The sequence below is a fragment of the Myotis yumanensis genome, unplaced genomic scaffold, assembly GCF_028538775.1.
Source record: "Myotis yumanensis isolate MYYU_CA2020_CCGP unplaced genomic scaffold, mMyoYum1.0.hap1 SCAF_3, whole genome shotgun sequence".
NCBI lineage: Eukaryota > Metazoa > Chordata > Mammalia > Chiroptera > Vespertilionidae > Myotis > Myotis yumanensis.
This window is the reverse complement of record NW_027223754.1, coordinates 38,515,012-38,540,791: the sequence shown is the minus strand read 5'-3', so window position 1 is coordinate 38,540,791 and position 25,780 is coordinate 38,515,012. Positions and strand designations below refer to the sequence as shown.

The 25,780-nt window shown below is 38.9% G+C and overlaps 1 protein-coding gene across 5 annotated transcripts in view; it reads right to left on the bottom strand.

Annotated features, from left to right (window-relative positions):
* The window catches only part of NALCN (sodium leak channel, non-selective), a 300,069-nt gene that overhangs the window by 261,769 nt on the left and 12,520 nt on the right, over positions 1 to 25,780 (bottom strand). For 2 of the 5 annotated variants that reach the window (XM_070408639.1, XM_070408642.1), the window contains exons 1-3: positions 25,049 to 25,139; positions 19,507 to 19,653; positions 14,716 to 14,898 (exon numbers count right to left, since the gene is read on the bottom strand). In XM_070408639.1, the coding sequence (XP_070264740.1) occupies positions 14,716 to 14,898; positions 19,507 to 19,653; positions 25,049 to 25,051 (333 nt within the window). In that variant the 5' untranslated portion in view covers positions 25,052 to 25,139. Of the gene's footprint in view, positions 1 to 11,079; positions 11,107 to 14,715; positions 14,899 to 19,506; positions 19,654 to 25,048; positions 25,140 to 25,780 lie in introns of those variants that run through there. The other 3 variants (XM_070408641.1, XM_070408640.1, XM_070408643.1) reach the window with 3 other exon arrangements.

The following is a 25,780-nucleotide window of genomic DNA, read 5'->3' as shown; positions in this document are numbered from 1 at the left end:
CGTTTTTGAAGAGTGAATCTACTCTGACATTAGGATTCTTATTATTTAAAAAATTGAAATTTTAGAAAAATTTTCCTTTGGAATAATAAAACAAAAAACCCCATGAAGACAGAATTAAAAGCCTTGAATAGAAAGGTCTTTTCTTTCTTAGGAACATCCCACTAAGTCATTCCTCCTGCAGAATCCATGAAACTCTAGTCTGAATTTCGTCATACTTGTCATTACTGCCATGATTGCATCCACACAGAAAATAAAAACAGGGACATAATTCCAAGATTTTAAATAAAATGGTAAGCTATATTGCAGGATATTTTAAAAAATAAAATAATTTTCAGAACCTTCCACCCTTAGTCACAAATAGGTTATCAAAGTTACCCCGAGAAGTTTCCAGAAATATTTTATGCTGTTTGCAAAACTAATGGTATGATAAACGACAAATGTAGTGGACACTGGGTAAACACCTGTTTTACATAAGAGGATGCATAATGACTTTACTCAGGAAGCTATATAATCACACATACACACACACACACACACACACACCAATTTTGCGTAGAAAAACAGTTATGTACACAACTAGCTAATACATAGGCAAATAACTTATAATAAAGCTAAAAATATGGTCGGAGAGATAAAATTGATTTTATGGAGAGTTTATTTTTTTTTTCTTTTAAATATATTTTATTGATTTTTCACAGAGAGGAAGGGAGAGAGATAGAGTCAGAAACATCGATGTGAGAGAACCATCGATCAGCTGCCTCCTGCACATCTCCCACTGGGGATGTGCCCGCAACCCAAGTACATGCTCTTGACCGGAATTGAACCTGGGACCTTTCAGTCCGCAGGCCGACGCTCCATCCACTGAGCCAAACCGGTTTTGGCGATTTTATGGAGAGTTTAGAGAAAACAATGCTAGTTCCCAAAGGAATGCACAAGTAATTTTATCAGTGGCAAGAGAATCAACCAGCCCTAACCGGTTTGGCTAAGTGGATAGAGCATCGGCCTGCAGACTCAAGGGTCCCAGGTTTGATTCTGGTCAAGGGCATGTACCTTGGTTGTCGGCACATACCCAGTAGGGAGTGTGCAGGAGGCAGCTGATTGATGTTTCTCTCTCATCGATGTTTCTAACTCTCTATCCCTCTCCCTTCCTCTCTGTAAAAAATCAATAAAATATATATAAAAAAAGAGAATCAACCAAACGTGGTGTGTATTAAGAAGACACAAAAAAGATATGAAAGCAAACTCTGAGGCTTGGGGTCTGGGTAACTAGGAAGGCTGGGGTCTGGGTAACTATTAAATTACGTGCTTTGATCATTGTGTGATGATTTAAACCCGATGAAGAGAAAAACTGCATTTCAGGATGCTGGTGGTTATATACACACAAGCACACACATTAAATAATTTAAGAATATTTTATCTGTCTTCAGAACCTCACAAGGCATCTATTACCATAGGCATCATAGTTGCCGTGTATATTACACAACTAACTGAAAATATAAATTAATTATAATCTACATATAATTTTCTCTGAGCCTAATTTTTATTAACATCCAAAAACTAATGGAATAAAAATTAAAGTTGTGCTTTGAAGATTCCCTTGAATTGTTTAATACATAAACCAATTTTTTATTTGTTCATTCATTCATTCAATTCCTTCACGCCATGTATAGAACAGTTCTATGCACTAGGCAGTGCTCAAGGCATTGGTGATAAAGGAGTGAAAAAAAAATAAACTCCTGTTTTTATGTAACTTACATTCACAGTTACTTTTTAAAAATGAAAATTATACAGTAAATGTTATGCAGAAAAATAAAAGTGTACATTTTCAAATTAACTTTTATTAAACAAATGTGTTACTTACTTGTATGTTAGGCAAAAAGAGAGAAAAATATATCGCTTCATCTTCATTTTAAGAACTAGGCATAGTAGTGATTGTTTAAAAACTACAAAGACATCCAAAAATAAAAACTGAAATTTTATGGGACTCAGCAGAGAACTGTTTTAAAATAGGAACAATTAAAAGTAAATGTTATGAAGGAAATAGAATAATTATAGATCAATGGGTGCACAGGCACTCAAAAATAATGAATTTATGTGGTATTTTTTCTCAACTGCATTATTTTACTTGTTTTTTGTCATTGAAAAATGTCATATGTTGTGTCACTACTATTAACCTCTTTTATTGCTCATAATCTGCTTTAATAATGAATTACATTCAATAAGATAGAAGCTGAGAGCTTCCATTATATTGAGGATTATTTAAAATGTAAAAAGTGAGGATAAACAGTGATGTTTTCTTGGGAGGGGAATGGAAGTGTCCAAGAGAGATATAGTTTTCACAGTCTATCCATACATATCTCTTGATTAATGATCATGTGTTCCATTTTTTAAATGGATTTTTCAAAATTAAATTTTTTAAAGGTGAACATTTTAGATTTAACAAACATCATTTTGTTAGTTGCCACAAATAAAGTTAAATTTGAAAAATGTGGGCCTCACAAATTAAGAAAGGAAAGCTATCAATAAGAGAATTGGCTGTATTTTTACTTCATAGTTACTATATAAACCTGTTTGCTAAGGAAATTGATGTTGTAAATCTGACCCAACTATATAAAAGGACAGATTATTTTTTTCCAGTTTTTATGTGTTTTATTTTTTTTTAATTTCTTTATTGATTAAGGTATTACATATGTGTCCTTATCCCCCTATTACCCACCCAACACCCACTCATGCCCTCATCCCCCTGTTGTCTGTGTCCACTGGTTAGGCTTATATGCATGCATACAAGTCCTTTGGTTGATCTCTAGGACAGATTATTTTAAAACATTTCAGACACCATGGTAGGAATCCTGAGTAAAACAAAGCATGCAAGCACATACTAATTTCAAATCACCTCCTGATATGAAAACTGGCTTAAAGAACCAAGATGGCAGTGTAGGCAAACGCCTGTACTCACTGACTCCCACAACCACATCAAAATTACAGCTAAAATATAGAATAACCATCATCCAAAACCTTGAAAGCTGGCTGAATGGAAGTCTTACAACTAGAGAAGTAAAGAAGAAAGCACACAGAGACTGGTAGGAGGTGTGGAGGTGAAGAGCAGGCTGATCAGGCACCCATGTGTGCCGCTTTTTAATCACCTTTTTAATTGGGAGGGAGATTGCCTCTGCGGAGGCTGCCCAGAGGAGCAAGGGGTCCCAGCCCCACACCAGATGCCCAGCCCAGGGTCCCAGAGGTGTGAAAAGAAGTCCCTATGAGCAGTAAGAACTATGGGCTGTAAAAACCAGTGGGGACTGGGGCTTAGTGACACACAGGCTGTTGGAGACGCAGCTGCTCCTCTTAAAAGGCCTGAACTATGAACTGAATTTACAAGCTCCCACCTCTTCTGAGCTCCAGTGCTGGCAAGGCTCTAGGTGACCCAGACACATACTAGGAGAAATTAGCCTGTCTGGCATCAGGGCAGGAACTTGGGGTGGCTTTCTTCCAGATGGAGGTGTTCGCAGCAGTCATTGTTTCTGTTCTGGGACCTCATTGTAGGGTTGACTGGCAGCCATTTCTGTTTGCTCAGCCCTGGAGATTCTGAGACCCCACCCCACCCAATTTATAACCCCACTCAAGCTGTGTGCAGCTGCTTTTGCAAATGAATGGCCTATCCTTTCTCAGGCTAAAACCTGTCAAACGAGTTGCAGCTGGGTCAGGGAGTCCCAAACCTATCAATAAAAAGCTCAAGACCCACACCAGCAGAAGCCTGCCTTGCTTCACAGCTGAGCCTCATCTGGACACTTGCAAACCGTATACAAAGAGAAGGCATCTGCGGATCTCTTTGTAGCTCCTGCTGGGTGGCCCTGGCAGTGGCTGACTTTGCAACCCCCTGGAGACCCACACCAAGACCCATAATTAAAATGCCAAGAGCAAAAGACAAAGAGAGAATCTTAAAAGCAGCAAAAGAAAAGCAGTTAGTTACCTACAAGGGAATGCCTATACGACTGTCAGCTGATTTCTCAACAGAAACGATGCAGGCCAGAAGGGAGTGGCAAGAAATATTCAAAGTGATGAATAACAAGAACCTACAACAAAGATTATTGTACCCAGCAAAACTATAATGTAGAATTGAAGGTCAGATAAAGAGCTTTAAAACAAGAAAAAGCTAAAGGAGTTCATCACCACCGAACCAGTATTATATGAAATGCTAAAGGGTATTCTTTAAGAAGAGGAAGAAGAAGAAAAAGATAAAAATAAAAAATATGAACAACAGCCCTAACCAGTTTTGCTCAGTGGCTAGAGCGTCGGCCTGTGGACTGAAAGGTCCCAGGTTTGATTCCGGTCAAGGGCATGTACCTTGGTTGTGGGCACATCCCCAGCAGGAGGTGTGCAGGAGGCAGCTGATCAATGTTTCTCTCTCATTGATGTTTCTGACTCTCTATCCCTCTCCCTTCCTCTCTGTAAAAAAATCAATAAAATATATTTTAAAAAACATGAACAACAAATTGGCAACAAATACATATCTATCAACAACTGAATCTAAAAAAAAAATAAATGAATAAAAAATCTGATGAACAGACTAAACTGATGAATGGAATAGAATCAGGGGCATGGAAATGGAACAGACTGACGATTCTCAGAGGCAAGGAGCCATTGGGGGGTGGGAAGAGTTTAGACAAAGATCTTATATGGATGTATGCATTACCTATGGACACAGACAATAGGGTAGCAAATGCCTGGGGTGGGTGGGTACTGGGTGGAGGGGAGCAATGGGAATTGAAAGGGCCCATGGGGCTCGGCAAGCCCGGGTGCCACGATAAGGCAGGGGCGGACTAGAACCTCCCGAGCGCTCCAGCTGGACCCGGGACCCGGCGCCCATGCACCCCGTGTCGCCAGCCGCCACGCAGTACCGCCGAGGGGGCCCGGAGGACGCGCGCCGTTCCGAGGCCCACCCGGCGCGGGCGCCCCGAGGCCCGGACCCCAACAGCCTGGCGCCTTCCAGAGCCAGCAGCCCCGCGCTGGGCCCATCCGGAGCTGCCCCCTGGGAGCCGGGAGAGGTGGACAAGTTCAAGGCGAAGTTCCTGACCTCCTGGAACAACGTCAAGTACGGTTGGACAGTCAAAAGCCGAACCAGCTTCAGCAAGATTTCCAGCGTCCACCTCTGTGGCTGCTGAAAGGGCGAGATCTCAAACCTGCAGACACTCGGCCCCCGCCCTTCCCCGCATTCTCAGTGAAGGGGCGGGAACTGCACCCTCCATCTTACCCTGGGTACTCCATTTTTAGGCAGGGCCATGTGCTCGGCAAAGGCTTCTTCCCGGATGAAGCCTCTGCTAGCCACACCCAGGATTTCTCTGGACTAACCAATGATAATCAAGGGAAGTACACACCATCACTATGACCACATCCTGTGTAATGAGACACCGACTCGCGCCTGGCCAATCCGCGGGGCCCACAGTCCCCTCTCCCGCCCTTACTCCACCCTCCTATAAAACTCCTAGTCCCATCAGGCTTCTCCCTCTCTGCCACTTGCTGCTGCATCAGTAAGGAGGGTAGGGGAGCCAAACCTGGGTTTGAAATAAAGGACTCTTTGCTTTTGCATCAGACTGGCTGGCTCCCTGGTGGGCTCCTGGGAATCTTGAAATCTGGGCATAACAGGGATCGGGGGAAAAGAGGGACATCTATAATAATCTCAACAATAAAGATTTAAAAAAACACCAAGAAAACGGACTTAGCAAAACTTCTGCTATACAACATAGAAAACTATTTTTAAGTTAGGAAGTAATTTCAGTTGCTTTGTTTAGAGTGTTTTCTGCTTTAGACTTTCCAGATATTCATAGTGGCATTTACCTGTAGCCAACAAAACCACCACACACTGGGTCAAATAGGACTGACTTCTTATTTTTTTGGTAAAATATGTGAAATAATCCACTGAGCATATAATTTCCATATTATTTTGGGGTTCGTGTTCCCAAGAGTCATTCAATATTTATAAAAAACTTTAATAAGCAGTGTTAGAGTCCTGGAATACAAAGACCAAGAACACTCAGATTTTCCCCATCTTTTTTTTATTTATAACCTTTTGCCCTTTAGTGTTCATTATTTGTCTTCCTAAAAAGTCTCCCAAGTCTGCACCAATTTTTTCCTCTAGACACTTATCTGACCACAGCATATAAGATCAATGCTTTAATTTACACATCATGTAACAACTGGCAACTCAGTTCATGTATATAAATAATGTAATTATTGTGTAATTTACAGGACAGTCCTTTGAAATCCCCATTTGATGACTCAATTATTTATGTTTTAATCATTTCAACTTATCATATATAATTATGAAGTTTGGGTTTCCTACCTAAATCTTCTCTAAACATATTTTTTTGCATTGCATTTTTTAAAAAGTCTACCCTCCATGGTAAATGTTTCAGTCTTTTCTGAAAATTAGTTATCACCTTGAGACTTTGAACAATTTCAGAAGCTATTCCCAGCACCTAGCACAGCATGTGACATATGACACGTTAAATGAATTATTAGGTAAGCACATGAAACATGTCTTAAAGAGGTTCTGCATTCAGTGAAGAGTCAATTCGTGTGCTTCATGAAGGCACCCATTCATCCATTCACTAATTGAAACTCCTGGCAGAAAGAGAAAGATTTTTATACTTACTTTAAAGGTAGCATCTTAAAATTAAGCCCCTTTTCCTACGTGATCATGAAAGATCACATATAGAATTATGAGATAACTTTTGGAAATTTCCTGGGTTATAGTGTGAATAAGCAGAGGGTTCATGCCATGAAAACAGGGATTAGGTCATGTTTATATAATTTGTGCATTATATGGTAATTGTAAATGTGATTGATTTAAAATTGAGATTGTATTAAACATTATACATAATTACTAAGGCTCCATAAGTCTAAAATATCTTTTTAATAAATAGAATACAGACTTTTAAAGCTGGTACAGTGAAATATAAGCTCATATTGCATTTTGTGTCTGACATATTCATCGAATTTACTCTTTTTTCAATTTGCATGTTTAAGGACTCAACCATAACTGGTTAAAGGTTGCTATGATTCCATTTAAAATTAGGTCCAGATCCTTTTAAAATCCTACTGTATTAGTGCCTGAGTTATAATATTTGCAAATAATAAATTGTCCTTTCTACCTGCTTCCAAAATATGCAATCAGAATGACATACATGAATGCCCAGTGGTACTCTAGAATTTTTAACACCTCAAATAGGAAAGAAAGGTTTAATTTGTTGGTTGTATTAACAGGAAATGGAGGGCAGAGAGTGCTTGAGCTATGGGCAAAAATCAGCATGCTGGTGCTGGGAGATGAGTTATTCAAGAGCTGACTGTCAATTTTTATAAAGGAAAACACTCAAAGACTGCCAATTATACAGTATAAGAGAGGAACTTAAATTGCCGTGCAAGTATTTAACAAGCAGAGAAACAAGCACATTCACCTGAGGACATTTATAGGGAAGTAGTTTGCAGTTTACAAAATGATATGCACTGGTACAGTTTCATGAGCGAATGATTTATGGTTCTGAGTTACCAGGGCCCATCTGTCACTGTGTCTTAGCATTATTATTTATTACTTCAACAGTGCTCAGTGGATGCATGTGACTTTTACCTAGGTCTCTTGCCAGATGGAAAATAGACAAACTGAGAATTGTTTGAAAAATTCACAGTCTGCAACACATCCGATGCTGTGCAGCATCACAAACATATATCTTCCAAATGGTTTATTTTTGCCTCTCTAAGGGATTTAGGGACCTAGAATGCTTCTCAGAGCAGGAATTAGTTGGGGAAGTAATTAGAAAAAAATTATTGGAGAGTGGGAATTACTTGGAGGGTACCTTCAAGCTTGAGAAACATTATAATATGTGAAATCCTTAAAAAAGTACATCCCTTTTAACAAAAATTGTTAAAGACATTTCTTGACAGAAGCTTCAATTTTTCTCTTCTGCTGTGCATCAAGCGTGTTACCTCCACAGTGAACTTTTCAAATACAAATCCAATCTTGTCACTCTCAGGTTTGAATCCCCCATGCACCTTCACTGACCACGGAATGAAGTCTGAGCTCTTTGCAGGGCATGCAAGCTCTGCACGGGTTCAGCCAGGCCTGCCTTCATAGAATCCTCTCCAGCTGCTCCCTGTGCACACCCCCCCCCCCCCATCTGCTACCCCTGACTACTCAGTCTACTCGTTGTGTCTCAGAGTATTCCTTTTCTCTCTCTGTGAAATTCTTTACTTCCATGCCCCATTGCCTGTGTCATGGACCACATTGATTCATCCTTCACATTCCTCTTTCTTCAAGACTTGTATGATATTCCCCAAGCAGAATTTTTCACTATTTTTTGTGCTCTCTCCTCACATCCCCTTTTACCCACAATTATAGCATTTTCACAAAACACTAAAGGTTTATGTCTCACTGTCTGAATTCTCATTATACAAAGAACAACTATTTATAGTTGCAAAAACATTTGCCCCTAAATCACTATGTATCTAGATTCACTCTAAGGAAACTGCACAGGTGCCAGTGGAAACATTTAAGTTGTCCATGAACCCTGCAAGAGATATGGTGTGCCAAATACAGGTAAAGCTCTGTCCTGCTTTTGGTCTACATCTTGTCTGGCTTGTTTATCTACTTATCAGTGGATAAGTGTGAAGTGCATCACTATTTTCCTCTTTCTCATTTTCCCCTTGATATACAGCCTTTCACGGGACCCAAGATTTGAATCTACCAATCCCAGTCAGTTTGCTCACATTTCACCAATTTAAAGACATACTCTCCCCTCCCCCAAACACAATTTAACATTTCTGAATGAATTTAGAATGCATCTTATAACTGATGCATCAATTACAATCTTACAGTCAACCATCAAGGTGTAATTAGCATCATTTTTTCTTTCTTAAGGACCAGTAAAGTGATGCTTTATCTTACAATTGATGACCGATGACATCATAGATTCAATGAAATACCATAGATAGTACTTTAACATTATTTCTCTGCCTATTTATTTAAGAGCACACGTTGCTGTCTTGGTAGGGTGCGTACAAAACATCCACTACTGACTTGAATAAGTACAGGTAATTGCGCGATGGGTGTTTAAATGCTGTTTATTACAAAGACATAAGCAGGTGGATAGTTATCTATGTTAGAAAGCAATTTAGTGATATTTGGAGATATTGGTTGGGGTTGCTGTAATGCATTCGTTTGCCCATTTAAAAGAATGGAAAACAGGCTCTTGTTTTCTGAAAACATACTATCCAACATAATTTCAGGAACAGGTTGCAGGCAAAAAATGAGAAGTGCCTGCATGTGCTTTACAAGCCAGTTCCCACAGTGGACCAGGCTTTCTCTGAGGACAGGGGCTCTGCTCTCTTTTGTCCCTCCTCCTGGGGCACTTACAAGATTATCTAAGTGCTCAATCAATGTTTACTGAATGATTGGAAATTATAGTTGGGTTTAAGATGATAACTCTCTCTTATATTTATATTATAGTTATAACCTAAATAAATTAAAATCTTAATGTCGAATATTTAAATTTATAGTTTAATATATGTGGCGAACCACTAGGTCAAAACATTAGTGGGCAATACTTGAAAGCCACAACTTCAGAACTTTTGTTTTGAAAAATAAGGCTTCTAGGTTTGGTTTGTTGCAGGTAATTTTATAAACTAGGTATTATTAGATCACATTACTTTAAGCATTAGGTATGAATTTTATATGTACCATAACATTGCCAAAACAAGATGGTTATAATTTTAAAGACTTTCTAAAATGCTGGTTGGGCAATACACTGACTTGCTTCTAAAAATATTTTATTATGGACTAATATAGTTCATGCATGGAAAAATTCTTCCAGAAATAAAAAAGCAGCATTTCCCAAATCTCCAACATATGTGTACATTGACTCACTTATACTCTTCCGCACCGAAGACATATGGCATACTGGAGTTGCTTGCTTAATAACTAAATCTCACTGTTAAAGATATTTTAGTTGAAAATCAGTGTACAAGGGTGCACAAAAGTAGGTTTACAGTTGTGAGTATGCAAAACAGTTTAATCTTGTATTTTTATATATTGATTATTGTATTATTTCCCCTACAAATAACTATAGACCTGCTTTTGCCCACCCCTGTGTAATAAACATTTACCATTTGAACATTTAAAATACACAGCTCTGTTCCAAACAATGTGAAACATGTTAAGAGTAACCTAAGCGTAAATAGAATAATGTACATCTATATATTCACAATGTTGCTATCTATATTTTAAAAACCCAGTGGCCCTAACGCCATAAGCCATAATGACCAAAGACTGGCGCAGGTGGGCGAAGCTGCACAATTTCATGCGCTGGGCTTCTAGTGTGTATATATATATATATATATAAAAGTATAAGTCATATAAGTGAACACAGTACATATCTGCAAATCATTCTGGGTAAAGAGGAAAAAAATTGAATGAGAAGTAAAAAATAGTGCTGCTGACAACTGAATGAAGGTAGAAAAGCATAGAAATATCTCAAAAAATGTTTTTTAGTAGACAGGTGTTAAATAAAGGTTTAAAACTTAGACTAAGATTAACTGATAAAAGCACAGTAACTCAATCTTGGGTAAAATGAGGTCCACCAAAAAAAAGAGCCCCTATGTGAGATAATGTATTTTATTGTGTAGTAACTTAAATATCTACACATGTACATTATTTCTCATGCAATTATAAAACCAAAACAAATTTACAGATACAAAGATACAAAGCCAATAGCATTTAAATTGGCTTTGACAAATGAATTTTTTGCTAAAAATAAATCTGACTAAAAGTGTAAGTTTTTTCTCAGTTTTACTGTAAGTTGACAACTAATACTGTATATATTTAAGATGCGCAACTTGACAATTTGATATACATATATAACTCAATATAAAAATATCAATCAATAAATAACCCAATTTTTTAAAAGGCCAAAAGACCTAAATAGATTATTCAAAAGAAGACATACAATTGACCAACAAGTAAATGAAAAGTATATGCTCAACTTCACTAATCATCAGGCAAATAAAAAAAAAAAATGAAATACCACCTCACACCTGTTAAAAGATGTTAAGTCGTGGTAAGAATGTAGAGAAAGAGGTACCCTTGAATGCTGTTGGTGAGAATGTAAATTGGTACAGCCACTACGGGAAAGAATATGGAGCTTCCTAAAAATTAAAAATAGAACTACTTTATGATCCAGCAATCCCACTTTTGAGAAAGTAAGTTAACTTTTAAATACAAGCATGTTATCTCAAGTCAATGTACTCTTTCATCTGTGTTAACATTCATGTTAATAGAAGTATGTGGTACAAAAAAGATATCAATAAAGTTATAACATTTGGGGGAAGGTCACAATGGTGAAAATTCAATGAGATGATACATTTCAAGCTGGTTCAGGACCTCATGTTTAATCATATTTGACCAAAATCTCAGCCAGCATTGAAACATTGAATACCAGTTTCAATGAGATATGAAGCTGTACTGGTTATTTCAAGATAATGTTAGCAATACCATCTTGTTAAAATCTGCATTAGTTTTGTATTTAATCCAATCATACTAGAATGGAAAATAGAAAAATTATATCTAACGTTAGTTTTTAATTTTTAAGTCTTACAGATTGAAAATAAATCAAAATTCAGTTTTAGTAAATAACTTATCCAAATGTTGATGAACACCAGAAAATACTGAAAATGGCTCATTTACAGGACTTTGAAAAAAACCTGGTCATAAATCAAGTTTTTTCTTTTGAACAAATGCTTTGGCTTCTATTATTTAAACTATTAAAACCTCTGCTCATTCAGTGTTCTGTTCACTTGGAATGAATATATAATTTATGTATCAAGTCTGCCTCTGCTCTTTTATCATTTACTATGACAACTAAAGCAATGCCTATTGTCATTTTCATGATGTGAAATCCAAGTCTTAATTTATTAAATAACTTAAGAAACAGACTTTTATTCTAGGAAAATGTAATGCCTTTGTTCATTCAAGTTAGAATCTCATGTGAGGCCACACATGGTATTTCAATCCCAAAGTGCCCCACCCAGAACATTCAGAGACTGTCACGGCCTGAGTGACCAATACACACAAGGCCAAGGTCAACCAAGGTCCTCTGGGGAATCCAAGAATTCAAAATAAGGCTAGGCTATGCTGGAGAGTAAAGTTATAGTCACTTAAAAGATATCTCTAGCACTCTCACCAGAACAAATTTCCCCCAAGCGAACGTCCTGGTTTAGCTACCAGTTTTTGAAACTTGGCCATATCTAAACCTAATGCTTAGAATAACCAGCATACCACTTGTGGAAGACCCAGACAATGTTGGAATTGTGCTGAAATCCATTGACTGAGGCATGGTGGATGCCTACTGTTCCCATGAATCAACATGTTTGCAGTGGATTATGTATCACAACTCATAGCCACACAGCATTTCCTGGGGCCTATGCTTACTGTGCTCATGACTGCCTTTTGGGGAGTCTCTGAGTTTACTGGTTTCTTGGTAATTGCATGATGTTTGTTGTGGCTTTGGTGGTTCCTTTCAAGTTAAGTCCTATACTGAATTGAATTTTTTTCTTTTGGATTACTACCCCAATTTTCTAGAGTCACCCAACAAACTTCAGAAAATCTTTTTCAAAGCTACTTACAACCAGCTGGCCATTCAAATGGCTAGCTGAAACTAACTGAGTAGTGAGGTGAAGCGTGTCCCCCTAAACTCCATGTCCATTGAAAATATTAGTATGCAACCTTATTTAAAAACTAGAGGCCTGATGCACAAAATTTGTGCAAGGGGCTCGGCCCTTGCAGCCCTGGCTGCCTCGGACGGCCCTTGCAGCCCCAGCTTCATCTGGAAGGTTGTCTGGATTGCTGTTCTGCTGTTCGGTCTAATTAGCATATTAGCTCTTTATTATATAGGACTAAAGGCCCAGTGCACGAAATTCATGCACTCTGGGGGTGGAGGAGGTCCCTCAGCCCAGCCTGTGCCCTCTCACAGTCTGGGAGCCCTTGGGGGATGTCCCACTGATGATGGGGGAGCAGGCCTGAGCCTGCAGTCGGATATCCTTAGCACTGCTATGGAAGCAGGAGAGGCTCCCGCCACCGTCACTGCGCTCGCCAGCTGTGAGCCTGGCTCAGGGCTTCTGGCTGAGCGGCACTCCCCCTGTGGGAGCACACTGACCACCAGGGGGCAGCTCCTGCATTGAGTGTCTGCCCTCTGGTGGTCAGTGTGTATCATAGCGACCAGTCATTCCACCATTCAGTCGATTTGCATATTAGCCTTTTATTATATAGGATAAGGTATTTTGAAGATGTAATTAGTTAAGAGGAGGTCATACTAGATTAGTGGGGGCCCTAAATCCAATTACTGGTGTCCTTAAAATAAGAGAAGGCCCACAGAGGTACACAAAAAGAAGGTCATGTGAAGACAGGAGTTGAGATTGGAATGATGCATTGATAAGCTAAGGAATTCCAAGAATTACCAGGAATCACCAAAATCTAGGAAGAGGCAAAAAAGGCATTTTCCTAGAACCTTCAGAGAGATCAAGGCCTACTGACACCTTGTTTTGAACTGTGGCCTCCAGAACTGTGAGACAATACATTTCTATTATTTCAAGTCACCAAGGTTGTGAGCATTAATTACTACAAAATAGGAAACTGATACAAACTCCAAATTACTTAGGGCTCTTTTTCATTTATTTTTGTAAAGCCCACTATGACAATAAAATCAAAGGAGGAAAGTCAGGCAGTAACAAACTCTTTGACAGAAGCACTGGGGTGGTTAATAAATGCATCTGTAAATGAGCTTCCCACCTCACTCCTGTCCTTCATCTCTTCTAACAGGTGCATCCTATTGTACAGTGTGAAATACGAATGAGACAGTGCCATCCACTTATTTAGCCTCTATGAAGGTTAACATTACAGAAGGAAGAGATATCCCATGAAATAAATTTCCTTTCTTTTCTATTTTTTAAAAATATATATTTTTATTGAATTCAGAGAGGAAGGCAGGGGAAGAGAGAGATAGAAACATCAATGATAAGAAAGAATCATTGATTGGCTGCCTCCTGCATGCCCCCTACTGGGGATCGAACCTGCAACCCAGACAAGTACCCTGACCGGGAATTGAGCCATAATCTCCTGTTTCATAGGTCAATACTCAACCGGCTAGGCCCTTCCTTTGCTTTTTCTTTTATTTACTTATTTTTTGTTTCCCATTGGTGACGATTTCATGCTACATATTTTTCTATAGTCCTGGAATTCCTTTCCATTCCAAGTCCTTTCTTTATACCCCTTTATATCTTCAAAATAATTCAAGTTAATGACATCATGCTGAATGTTATCAGTCTATAATATTTATCACATAACATTATTCAGCATTCATAAATTAATAGGTGCCTTGTTTTGGGCTCAGTCACTCATAGGTGGCATTATAGACCCTACTCTGGCCTTCACGGAGCTGGTGGAAAGGCCACCTAGCTCCTTCCCAGATATTTCAAGACTTTGTGCCTTACACAATTTATTTCACTTTTTAAATATTCTTATGCATCATATTTTTATCAATCTATAGAGTGAAACCCTATTTAAAAAGACTTCAATATATATGAAATAAAGAGATGTTTCACTTTACTGAAATTAATATACTGATTTAGATTTTCAATGCATTTTGGTTTTTAGCTTAAGTAACAGGGAAGGCTCACCTTGACAATCCCCCGGATGTGCATTTTGGCAATCATCTCTGCTGTGTAGAGAAACATCAATAAAGTATCCAGAGTAAAGGTCACATACTGAAGAGGAGGGTAGTGTTCGAACGTCATGGGCGTGTTCATACAGACAGAGATGACGCTGATGATGGCACAGATGCGCAGCAAAGAGTGAACCCACTGCAAAATAGTCCAAAGTTATTATTTGACGTCATAAAGTGGTATCTTAAACTTGCATTATGAACCATAGCATTTGGAAAACATAATATTGAGATTGAAATATTTCACCAGTATGAAAAAGGAAACCAACGTCTGTTAAGTGCATATAAAATATTTCACATATTTTACATAACTTAATTCTCAAATCAGCCTAATTTTCACATCAATACACTAAGACTCAGGAAGATTAAGAAACCTCTCTGTGGTCATGCATTAATAAGAGCCAAAATCTGGATGTGAAATTGCTCAGGCCTCAATACAGGGTGATTGTGATTCAATTAAAATGTTAGGAACTTATTCATATGGAAACTTGATGTACTGTTACTTTTAAACTTTTTACTGTTTAAAACATAGAATAGAGACCATATTATGTTTATTAGTATCTAGCACAAATCACAAATGCTTTTTAAAAATGAAATGATGCATAACTCTGCCCATGTATAGGGTTTTCTTTCCATATGGATCTTAGATGTAACATTCTTAAAAATATATTTTAAAATCTGATATCAGCCTACATTTTCAAAAGATAATAAATGGACCTTCCTCTTTACTTAGGAAAATTATACAAATTTAGCCAAGTTATCTTTTCCAAAATTCCAAAAAAAATAAGTTTCTGTGCAATTCATTCTAGCCGTGTATATGCTGTGTGAAGATTTTCCTTAAACCCAACATAGAGAAGTAGGAATTAAAAAGATAAATGTGTGGAAACCATAAAAATATTAGAAGAAAACATAGGCAGTAACATCTCAGACATTTCACATAGAAATATTTGTTATGATATGTCTCCTTGGGTAAGGGAAACAAAGGAAAAAACAAACAAATTGGACTACATCAAACTAAAAAGCTTCTGCACAGCAAAAGAAACTATCAATAAAATGAGAAGGGAACCCACTGTATGGGAAAACATATTTGCCAATAATACATCTCATAAGGGGTTAATATCCAAAATATTTAAAGTACTTATACAACTCAACACCAGGAAGACAAATAATCCAATTAAAAATGGGCAAAGGACCTGAATAGACACTTTTCCAAAGGGAACATAGAGATGGCCGATAGACATGAACAAATGCTCAATGTCACTAATCATCAGATAGATGCAAATTAAAACCATAATGATATATCACCTCACACCTGTCAGAATGGCTATCATCAATAAATTAACAAACAATAAGTGCTGTTGAGGATGTGGAGAAAAAATAACCTTCATGCATTGTTGGTAGGACTACAGACTGGAACAGCCACTGTGGAAAACCATATGGAGTTTCCCCCCAAAATTAAGAATGGAACTGGCTTTTCCCCCAGTGACCCCACTTCTGGGAATTTATCTGAAGGAACCCAAAACACCAATTCAAAAGAATATATGTACCCCTATGTACACACAGTGCTATTTACAATAACCAATATCTGGAAACAGCCCAAGTGCCCATCAGTAGATGAGCAGATAAAACAGCTGTGGTACATTTACACCATGGAATACTAGGCAGAATTGGAAAAGGAAATCTTATCTTTTGCAACAGCATGAATGGACCTAGAGATTATTATGCTAAGTGAAATAACTCAGTCAGAGAAAGACAAACACCACATTATCTTGCCTTTTATAGTATCTAATGAACAAAATAAACTAACAAAATAGAAACATAGGCATGCATACAGGGAAGAGACTGACAGCTGTCAGAGGAGAGGGGGCTGGGAGACTGGATCAAAGAAGGTAAAGGGATTAAGCAAAAAGCAGTAGGTATATAACACATAAACACAGAGAACAGTGTGGTGATAGGCAGAGGGAAGGTAGGGTGGGGCTAGGTGGAGGTAGGCAGAGAGGGGGATGGGGACAGAGAGTTTGCTTGAGGCAATACAGTGTGCAGATGATGTTTTACTGAGTTGTACACTTGAAACCTGTACCCAAATAAATTTAATTAATTAATTAATTAATTAAGATAAATGTGTGTATGCATGTGTGTGTTTGTGTGTGTGTTTATACCTGTGCATATGTGTGTAGGACATACAATTACTCACATACACTATTTTATTATAAAAATAATACCTAAGATAAAACATATTGGTTGTACCTTTATGCCCAAACCCAGTTAGTATTACTGTTTAATTAATTAGTAGACAATTCTTCAATATAATTTAAATGTTATTTGTTAATCTTTTAATATTATACTCCCCTTGAACAAAAGCTGCTTTGTGTAGTAGGTAGGTCCTGCATCTATGCAAGCTGGCAAGCACCCAAGATGAAAAAATAGAAAAGACTGTCAGAACTTTGAAAAGATTCAGACATTTGTAGGCTGGTGAGTGGGTTTTAATATTAATCTGACAGTTATAATATTTGCATGAAGATGTAATGCCACTAATGTCATACCATATAAGTCACTGCTGATTGATGTACTTTTCATGCAATTTGGAACTGCTTCAGTAAACATCAGTGTGTGAATTTAGCTCCAACACAAAGGATCTAATTACACAAAAGAGCTCGAAAAGAAGGGTTCCTCCACAACAAATCTGTTACAAATTTAAAGTATGAATTCTAGTTAAGTATTAATTATTTTAGTTAGTGTTTCCAAGGGTACATCTATAAGACTACCTTTGTTAGAAGTTCTCAGAAAGCTCTGTATGTGGTGGACTCTATTCTCTATTCTGTTCAATTATTTCAACACAAATGGAAGACTTACTGTGTGTCAGAAATTATGCAGAGGACAATAAATGGAAATAAGAAGGTTCTGAAACATCACTACTTTGCAGTCTGATGTGCATAACATATATATTTTATTTATATACAATATAAATGTATACTTATATCTACACTAATAAAAGAGAAACATGCAAATTAACCATCACTCCGTCACTCCGCCACTCCGCTACACCCACCAGTCAATCAGAGCAACTATGCAAATTAACCCAACAAAGATGGAAGTTGATTTGCATATGTAGGTGTGGAGCAAAGACTGAAGACTGAAGATGGCGGCAGCCACGGAGCTGGAATGAGCAGGAAGCTTGTGTTGCTCCCGGAGACGGAGGAAGCCAAGCTTCCCGCCAGCCCTGGACTCCGCTCAAGGAGTGGCTGAGGACCTGGGTCACCGGGGGCAACCCAGGCTTCCAGTCTGCCCTGGGCTCCGCTCGAGGAGCTGGGGGAAAAAAAGGAGGGGCTAGGAGCAGCCGGAGTGGAGACCAAAGACCTTGGTCCCGGGTGCTGGAGGAAAACCGGTGCCGGCAGCCAGAGGAAGGAAGGCCTATAGCGCGAATCTTCGTGCAATGGGCCACCAGTACAAATATAAAATTAGTGGAAAAGAAAGAGGTTCATTCTGTCTGTGGTGCAGGTCAAATGAGGAACTTTTCAGAGTGGATGGGGCACAGGTGACATCTGAAATGGCCTTCGTGAATGAGGGGGACTTGACTCATCAGAGTTGCAAGGAAAGGGCCTCTGGGCAGGAAACTGTGAGATTGCAGGAAGTCATTGATGTGGCTCAAGCAGACAGGGTATCGATCTAGGAAAGGGCAGTTGCTGGACAAGTTAGAGGCAGAATATACAGAGCCTTGAATATAAATTAAAGCATTTTATTTGCAATGTGGATAATAAGGATGTTTCAATGATCATAAAGCAGATAGGTTATATGAACATAAATGAAAACATGGGAGGAAATGTGAGGAGGCTGGGGAAGAGGTCTGGAGGGTGAGTTAGATGAAGAAAGACTAGAAAGGTCAGGGAGACCATGGCTGATGATCTTGATCATGTTCAAGGGACAGGCAAGCACTGAGAGAGTAACAGTTTACTTCCTTACTTCAGCTTCCACTTATCCTATTTTATATTTGTATATAAGTATAAATGTGTATTGTATATAGGTAACATATATGTTATGCATATCAGACTGCAACGTAGTGAATCAGAACTGTGTTGTTTCCATTTTTGGATCCTCTGAGCCCAGCATAATTTCTGACAAATAATGAAGCTGATCCTATCCTGGCTTGCAGAGCTGTTTCCAAGACCCATGGATATGCCATTCCACCTTAGCTCTGGCTGTTCGTCTGGCTAATACACAATGATACAGATCTCCCCCTCAAGTTCCCACCAGCTTAATTAGACAGAGAAGGTGACAAAGTTATTCAGAGATACTATGCACTATCTAATTAACCTTTACTTTTACTCAAAACTTGCAACTCAGAAGGAGACCTTTAATTCCAAACATTTGATTATCTCCTTACAGATTCATGCACGTTGAGAACTATAAGTAATGGAAGCTTGGTAGAAGAGGTCACTCATGTGGGACGTCAGCTTTGGATCAGCCTGCGAAGTGGTATTATCTCTACACTGGGTGCCTGTGAGGACAGGACAGCACGCACAGAGGAAGAGAGGAGAGGTACTCACGTACTTCCTATGTGAGTAACTCAGAGAGGAACCTCGTTATTTCATCTCATTTGTCCTTAACTTCCAGACTCCTAGACTCATCCATAGTCAACTGCAGCTCAAACACACATTTCAAAGCCAAAGGGTACATGATCTTTGAATATATGAATCAAATTTCCTTTAAATCAGCATGTGCTACTCCATACTTCAAAGAAGGAACTTACTGGCTTGTTAATCCAGAGTATGTCAGCGTTGTCTGACAAAGATTCATCAGGACCAAAGTCAGTCACCGGCTGGGCCTCTACCCTGGAGCTCTGTTTCCTTTTGAGCATGCTGGAGTTAGCTCTGGTGAGGGAGCACAAGACGGCAGTCTGGGGAAAGAGAGCTGTGTTAGTGACCTAAACCGTCTTTACCCTGATCACTCAAAAAACAAGTGCCTAATGGATGCCCATTCATATATTGATCACACACTCATTCCATTATACTGTACATAATAAACATATTCAAACAGAAATTTTACAAGAATGTGATAAAAATCAATATGAATAAAAGCTTGATTTTTTTTTCTCGCGACCCAATAGATCATCTTGTGTACTTCTTAAACAGTTTGCATGCCAGTTTAGAGACCACTGGTCTAGATGAACTGGAGTGAAATAGCTTTCCCCCTAAGAGTACACACATTAGTAGGAAATTTTTTGAGCTCTATGTTCATACACCTAAAGCTGCCTCCACTTAAAGGTAGTCTTGCCAGAGCATGGCTGACCAATGCAGATGAAATACTCAGATGTTCCCAGGATTTTCCCTCGGGTTAATGTGATGGGACACTCACAGACATCTGTTTCCAATGACAGCCCCAATTTGATCTTCTGAGTGTGTCCTTGCTATAATGGATGTGAGCCAGAGAGCATGGGGCAGAAATTACTGTAAATGGAGTTGTTTTTTTCTTTTATGAATTGTATTATATCAATTCTTTCGGCTACTCTGAAGTAAACCCAGATTACATTGAAGAGGGAGATGAGATGCTTGCTTGCACATAAATTTCCACTACTGTGAGTCATCTACATCTTGCTATATGTCACCTCCCTTTAGCCATTGCTACCACCCTCCATCCAGCAGCCACTGAACGGAGGCCTACCGTACGTCCTGCTTTCAGGACACAAAAGCGAGTAAGTACAAGAGATGTTGTAAAGGCAGGTGGTGCCTGCTGACCCTGTGTATCCACAGAGAGATTTCTTTTTTGATTAACACCTGGACTGAGTCTTAGAGGAAGAAGACGAGTGAATGTATTTTGGATATATACCATGTTTGGGGCACTTTGCAATGATAGTTTACTTATTCTTTACAACTAATGGAAGAAAGGAAACATCTAGTCTTTTTATGAAAGCACTGGAAACTCCAGTCTTGGGGCAGCTAATAACTTGACCAAGGCCACATAGGCAAACTTGAAATTTAAAAGAAGCTCTAGCCGAGACCGGTTTGGCTCAGTGGATAGAGCGTCGGCCTGCGGACTGAGGGGTCCCAGGTTCGATTCCGGTCAAGGGCATGTACGTTGGTTGCGGGCACATCCCCAGTGGGAGTGTGCAGGAGGCAGCTGGTCGATGTTTCTCTCTCATCGATGTTTCTGGCTCTCTATCCCTCTCCCTTTCTCTCTGTAAAAAATCAATAAAATATATTTAAAAAAAATAAAATAAAAAAATAAAAGAAGCTCTATTTGGTTACAAAACCTAAGGTGTTTATCCTTGACCACACTGATGTTGAGCACTGATTAGGAGGATTTCTAAAAGATAAGGGAGGGGTTAGGCCCTCCAGGAAGCTCACAGTGGTGAAGATGCCATGTCAAGAAAATGCAGTAGTGTTAACACCAGGCAGGTGCACTGGCTCTTTTATCTGCTGCTGCGTGAAGCTAGAGAAAGAACCAAAACCAAGGACAATGAGAGCCATTCAATCCCGGAGGGAGCAGAAGATAGAAACAACGTGTTTATAGCATGTGCAACTGTAATTTTTACTGGGAAGGAAAACACAAAAGCTCAGGACAAATGGATGTTGAATCTGAGTCCCTATGTTTGAGCACCTACTTCTATATCTATGTTCTCCTTGATGCACCTAGGTAGGTAGGTAGATGTGCCTAACCCTCCTATTCGCAGAAGAAACCAAACTAATTTGCTTTAAGATATGCTAGGTATTTCCAGTTTGTCTTGTCCTGAATATTGGGTTTAAATATGAACTTTGCAGTATGCTGCACTAATTAATTTTATTTTACATAATTGGAGTTAGGGACACTTGACATCAATATGTAAATGTATGCAAAATATTCAAATTATGCTTGTTCTCTGATTTACTGTGGGGGGAAACATCTGGTGGCCTCAATTTAAGATGCTTCTTGAATGACAGTCTCTTATGTACCCAAAACTGAATACAGAATCTTTTAGAAATCCTTCAAGATTATACAATGCAGAGGATAAGATAAAGAGTGGCTTCACAGTGTTGTTCAAAAGTAATATAAGAAAATTTTATAGACCTAGCTACTAGCTTTAATATCACTTTCAATGAGTCAGTGGAGACTTATGAATGGCCATTTACTGTTCTTATGACTTGGCCCTAAATTGCATCTGAAAAAATATTTTATTCATAAATGTGACACCTTCGCATATGAATGCCATGCACTTTTATTATAAATACCTCATCCAAAGCAAAAGAAGTGATTACAGATTTGTTTATCCAGAATTCATTTTTTTTTAAATCTCCATGTTGGCTATTATTGGCCCACCAAAATAATGTAACTATAATGAGTGACATTAGTTGTCATCCACTTTCACCTCATTTTACCTACTGAAAAAGTGCCACCAACTCAACCTGCCCAAGAAAACTATCTGAACTATCTGTCCAAACTCTGCATATATTAAAACTCAACAGCTAGCTCCTGAATCACTGACATTTTGACCAATTTAATAATATTAAATATTATGTAAAGCATGCAAGTAGCAAAATAAATTCAAGTTACAGACACATAAAGACTCCAAGATTAATGTGAGGCAATAGATTGTAATAATTTTCCTTTACATACATAAATATTGTTTTTCACATACATTTATGTTGAATCAATATATCTGAGTGCAGCAAACCTGTTATTCCCCTGATAAAGAACAGCAGGCATATTTAAGTATCCTAGGTAAGCTAATTATTTTGATAGGAAATTGCTTCTGTGTATCTTAGCCTTATCACCATTATGTATTTATAACCTAATATTTTTTTCTGTTTGCAGAAGTGTCTTTTATAAAGCACTGTATTAAATTAAAAAATATATGGCTTCCAGTAGATGTGTCACACTTTTTAAAAGTAGTTGGTATTTAAATATTCAATAGTATGAGGAGGCCACACAATTACAATATATTCGTTGATAAATCTTTTGCTCAGACAGAAGAGGTACTTCGGTTCATTTGTTTTATTATAAGTGGTTAACATCCAGCTTTATATCCTTTGATAGCTATATACTTTCCTTAGGTCATTCCAGCTCTCTCTTGACCAAATTAAAGCTAATAAATTCAGTTTTCTTTAACTGTGAGGTGTTGCAACACTATAGGTCATTTCTTCTCCTTGTAAGCCTCTCGGGTTTGCATGAAACTGTTTTGAATCTTCTGTCTTCTAAATTATGGTTTACAGCATGTCCCTTCCTTACTGTCCCATGTGTCTGTTCTCTATACTCAACCTCTGAAATGAGCATCTGCTCTTACAATTTCCACCACCATCTGTTGGTGTCCAGCTACTGTTACTGAATCATGTATCTATGCTGCTTCTCCCTTAGATATAGGCCATACCACCACCATCATCACTTAAAAATCAACAGGCCGACTTGATATCAGTCTCAATTTCCAGATCCCACTGCCCTGAGCTTTTCAGGACCCACGTGCAGGTCCCACATCTGCAGAAGGACTGCATGGATAGCCTTTTCACAGATTTTCACAGGTGATTTCTTTTGTCATTCCTCATTCCATTGGTATACAAGGCCCCTTTCACTTTATCTCCATTGCTAGAGCCCTTCCTAAGCCATGGGGCCTCAGATCTGGACTGCCACAAATATCAACTATTTAAATATATCCTGTCCTTCATATCAGAAATCAACTTCCCAACACACTGATAGGGTCTCTCCAGAAAAACCTCAGTTTGTCCTCTTTTTCTCATTCATTCACTCATTCATTCACACAGAAAATACACGCATCCATATGGTATCAGACACTGGGATATATGCTGGGTACACAGCATGGAACAGCAAAGGCATCTATAGAACTTACAAATTGCCTGCTTTACTTAACTTGATGTTTCAAGGACACAGTCCCACTGAGTTTACTTGCACTTCCTTTCATACCTATACCCACATGCTCTACTTGAATTGGTGAAACATACCATTACCCACCATCCTTCAACCTTTCTCAACCATTTCTGCTCCTTCTTCCAGCAGTGCCCTCTTTGTTGTCTGCTGCCAGTCCCACAGCAGACCTTCCTAGTCCCTTACTTAACTCATGAAGTGTTATGTTTGTGTGTGTGATTTGTTTAACTGAAAGATTTAAAGTTTGGGGATAAAAGTGTAAACAAGAGAAACATATCTCTCTAGTAGACTCACAGCATCTATTTGATGCTAAAAAGCCCCCAAAGAATACGTAAGTCAGTGATTTATTTTTAAGCATTAGGTGTCACTACAACTGACAACACACCAAAATCAACCACTGTTCTTCTGGTCACTTATGTGTACAAACTGAGGCCTTTACCAGTAAAAGGGTACAGCCACTATGGAAAACAACATTGGGCCCCTCAAAAAGTTAAAAATAGAACTATCAATTTTTAATTTTTTTTTGTTAATCCTCAACCAAGGGTATTTTTTGCATTGATTTTTAGAGAGAGTGGAAGGAAGGGATGGGAGGGGAGAGAGAGAGAGAAACAATAGATCCAGAGATAAGGAAGCATGAAACAGACTGAAGAGTCTCAGAGGGAAGGGGAAAGGGGGAAGGGGAAAGGGGGAAGAGGGAAGGGGGAAGGGGGAAGGGGGAAGAGGGAAGGGGAAAGGGAGAAAGGGGGAAGAGGGAAGGGGAAAGGGGGAAGGGGGAAGGGGGAAGGGAGAAGTGGGAAGGAAAGAGATTAACCAAAGAGTTTATATGCATAACCAATGAACACAGACAATAGGGAGGTGAAAGCCTGGAGGGGCAGGAGTGGGGTGGAGGGGTTCAATAGGGGAAAAAGGGGACACCAGTAATACTTTCAACAATAAAAATAAATTAAAAAAACAACAACAACACAGAACTATTATGCAGCCCAGCAACTTCACTTTTAAACCTTTATCTAAAAAGAATGAAAACTCTAACTCCATCTTGAATGGCTAAAACTCCCATCATTCTTCAAGCCCAGATCACCTTGGTTCCCTGGTAAGGGCACTGAAAAACATGTCCCACACTCTCTCAGCACTCTGCACCTCCTTCCATGAGCTCACTTCTCACAGCCCCTTCAGCCCATGCTGGACTCCAGCAACCCCAGTGTCTCCCGTTTAGTGGTACCCATTAGTTGCCTTTGATGTTAATAATCAAAACCCTTTAAGGGAAAGTATTAAATACAGAATCTGTTCTAAAACTGAATAAATATTTACTAAACCAATTATTTTATAAAAAGGAAAATGATCCTCAAACACAGAAAGAGAGAGAGAAAGAGAGAGAGAGAGAGAGACCTACTACAAATCTCACAAAAAGGGAATGAAATGATTTTGTAAAATAAGTTATTTACCATGGTAAAATAGTGAGCTCATCAGTTGATATCCTCCCAAATTCTGTTGACTGCCATGTAAAAACAGATTTGTCCAACAAAAATGTTTAAGAAATCTGAAACACCAATCAGAAAAAAATATATGCACCCCTGTTCATAGCAGCAGCACAACTTACAATAGCTAAGATTTGGAAACAACCCAAGTGCCCATCAGCAAATGAGTAGATAAAAAATCTGTGTTACATTTACACAATGGAATACTACTCAGCTGTATAAAAGAAGGAACTCTTACCATTTGAAACAGCATGGAGAGACCTGGAGCATATTATGCTAAGTGAAACAAGCCAGTTAGAGAAAGGTAAGTATCATGTGATCTCACTCATATGTGAAATCTAATGAATGAAATAGATCCAGAGACACAGAAGCATGGAACAGACTGACCAACTTCAGAGGGAAGGTGGGGGTGGGGGTGGGGGTGGGTGGGGAGAGATTAACCAGGGAACTTATATACATACTAGAGGCCTGGTGCACGGATTTGTGCACATTGAAAGGAAATTAATTAGAAGGTGGCTGGAGGGTCAGGACTGGGCGAGAGGGGCCGGACATGCCCTGGAGCCAACTTCCCACGGTCCCTCCCCAGCCAGCCGCACCTGGGGTAGCGCCAGGGCTTGAAGGGCATCTGTGGAGTGAGCAGGGTCCTTCCAGTAGGTGGGGTCCCTCAGCCTGGCCTGTGGGGATTGGGCCGAAACCAGG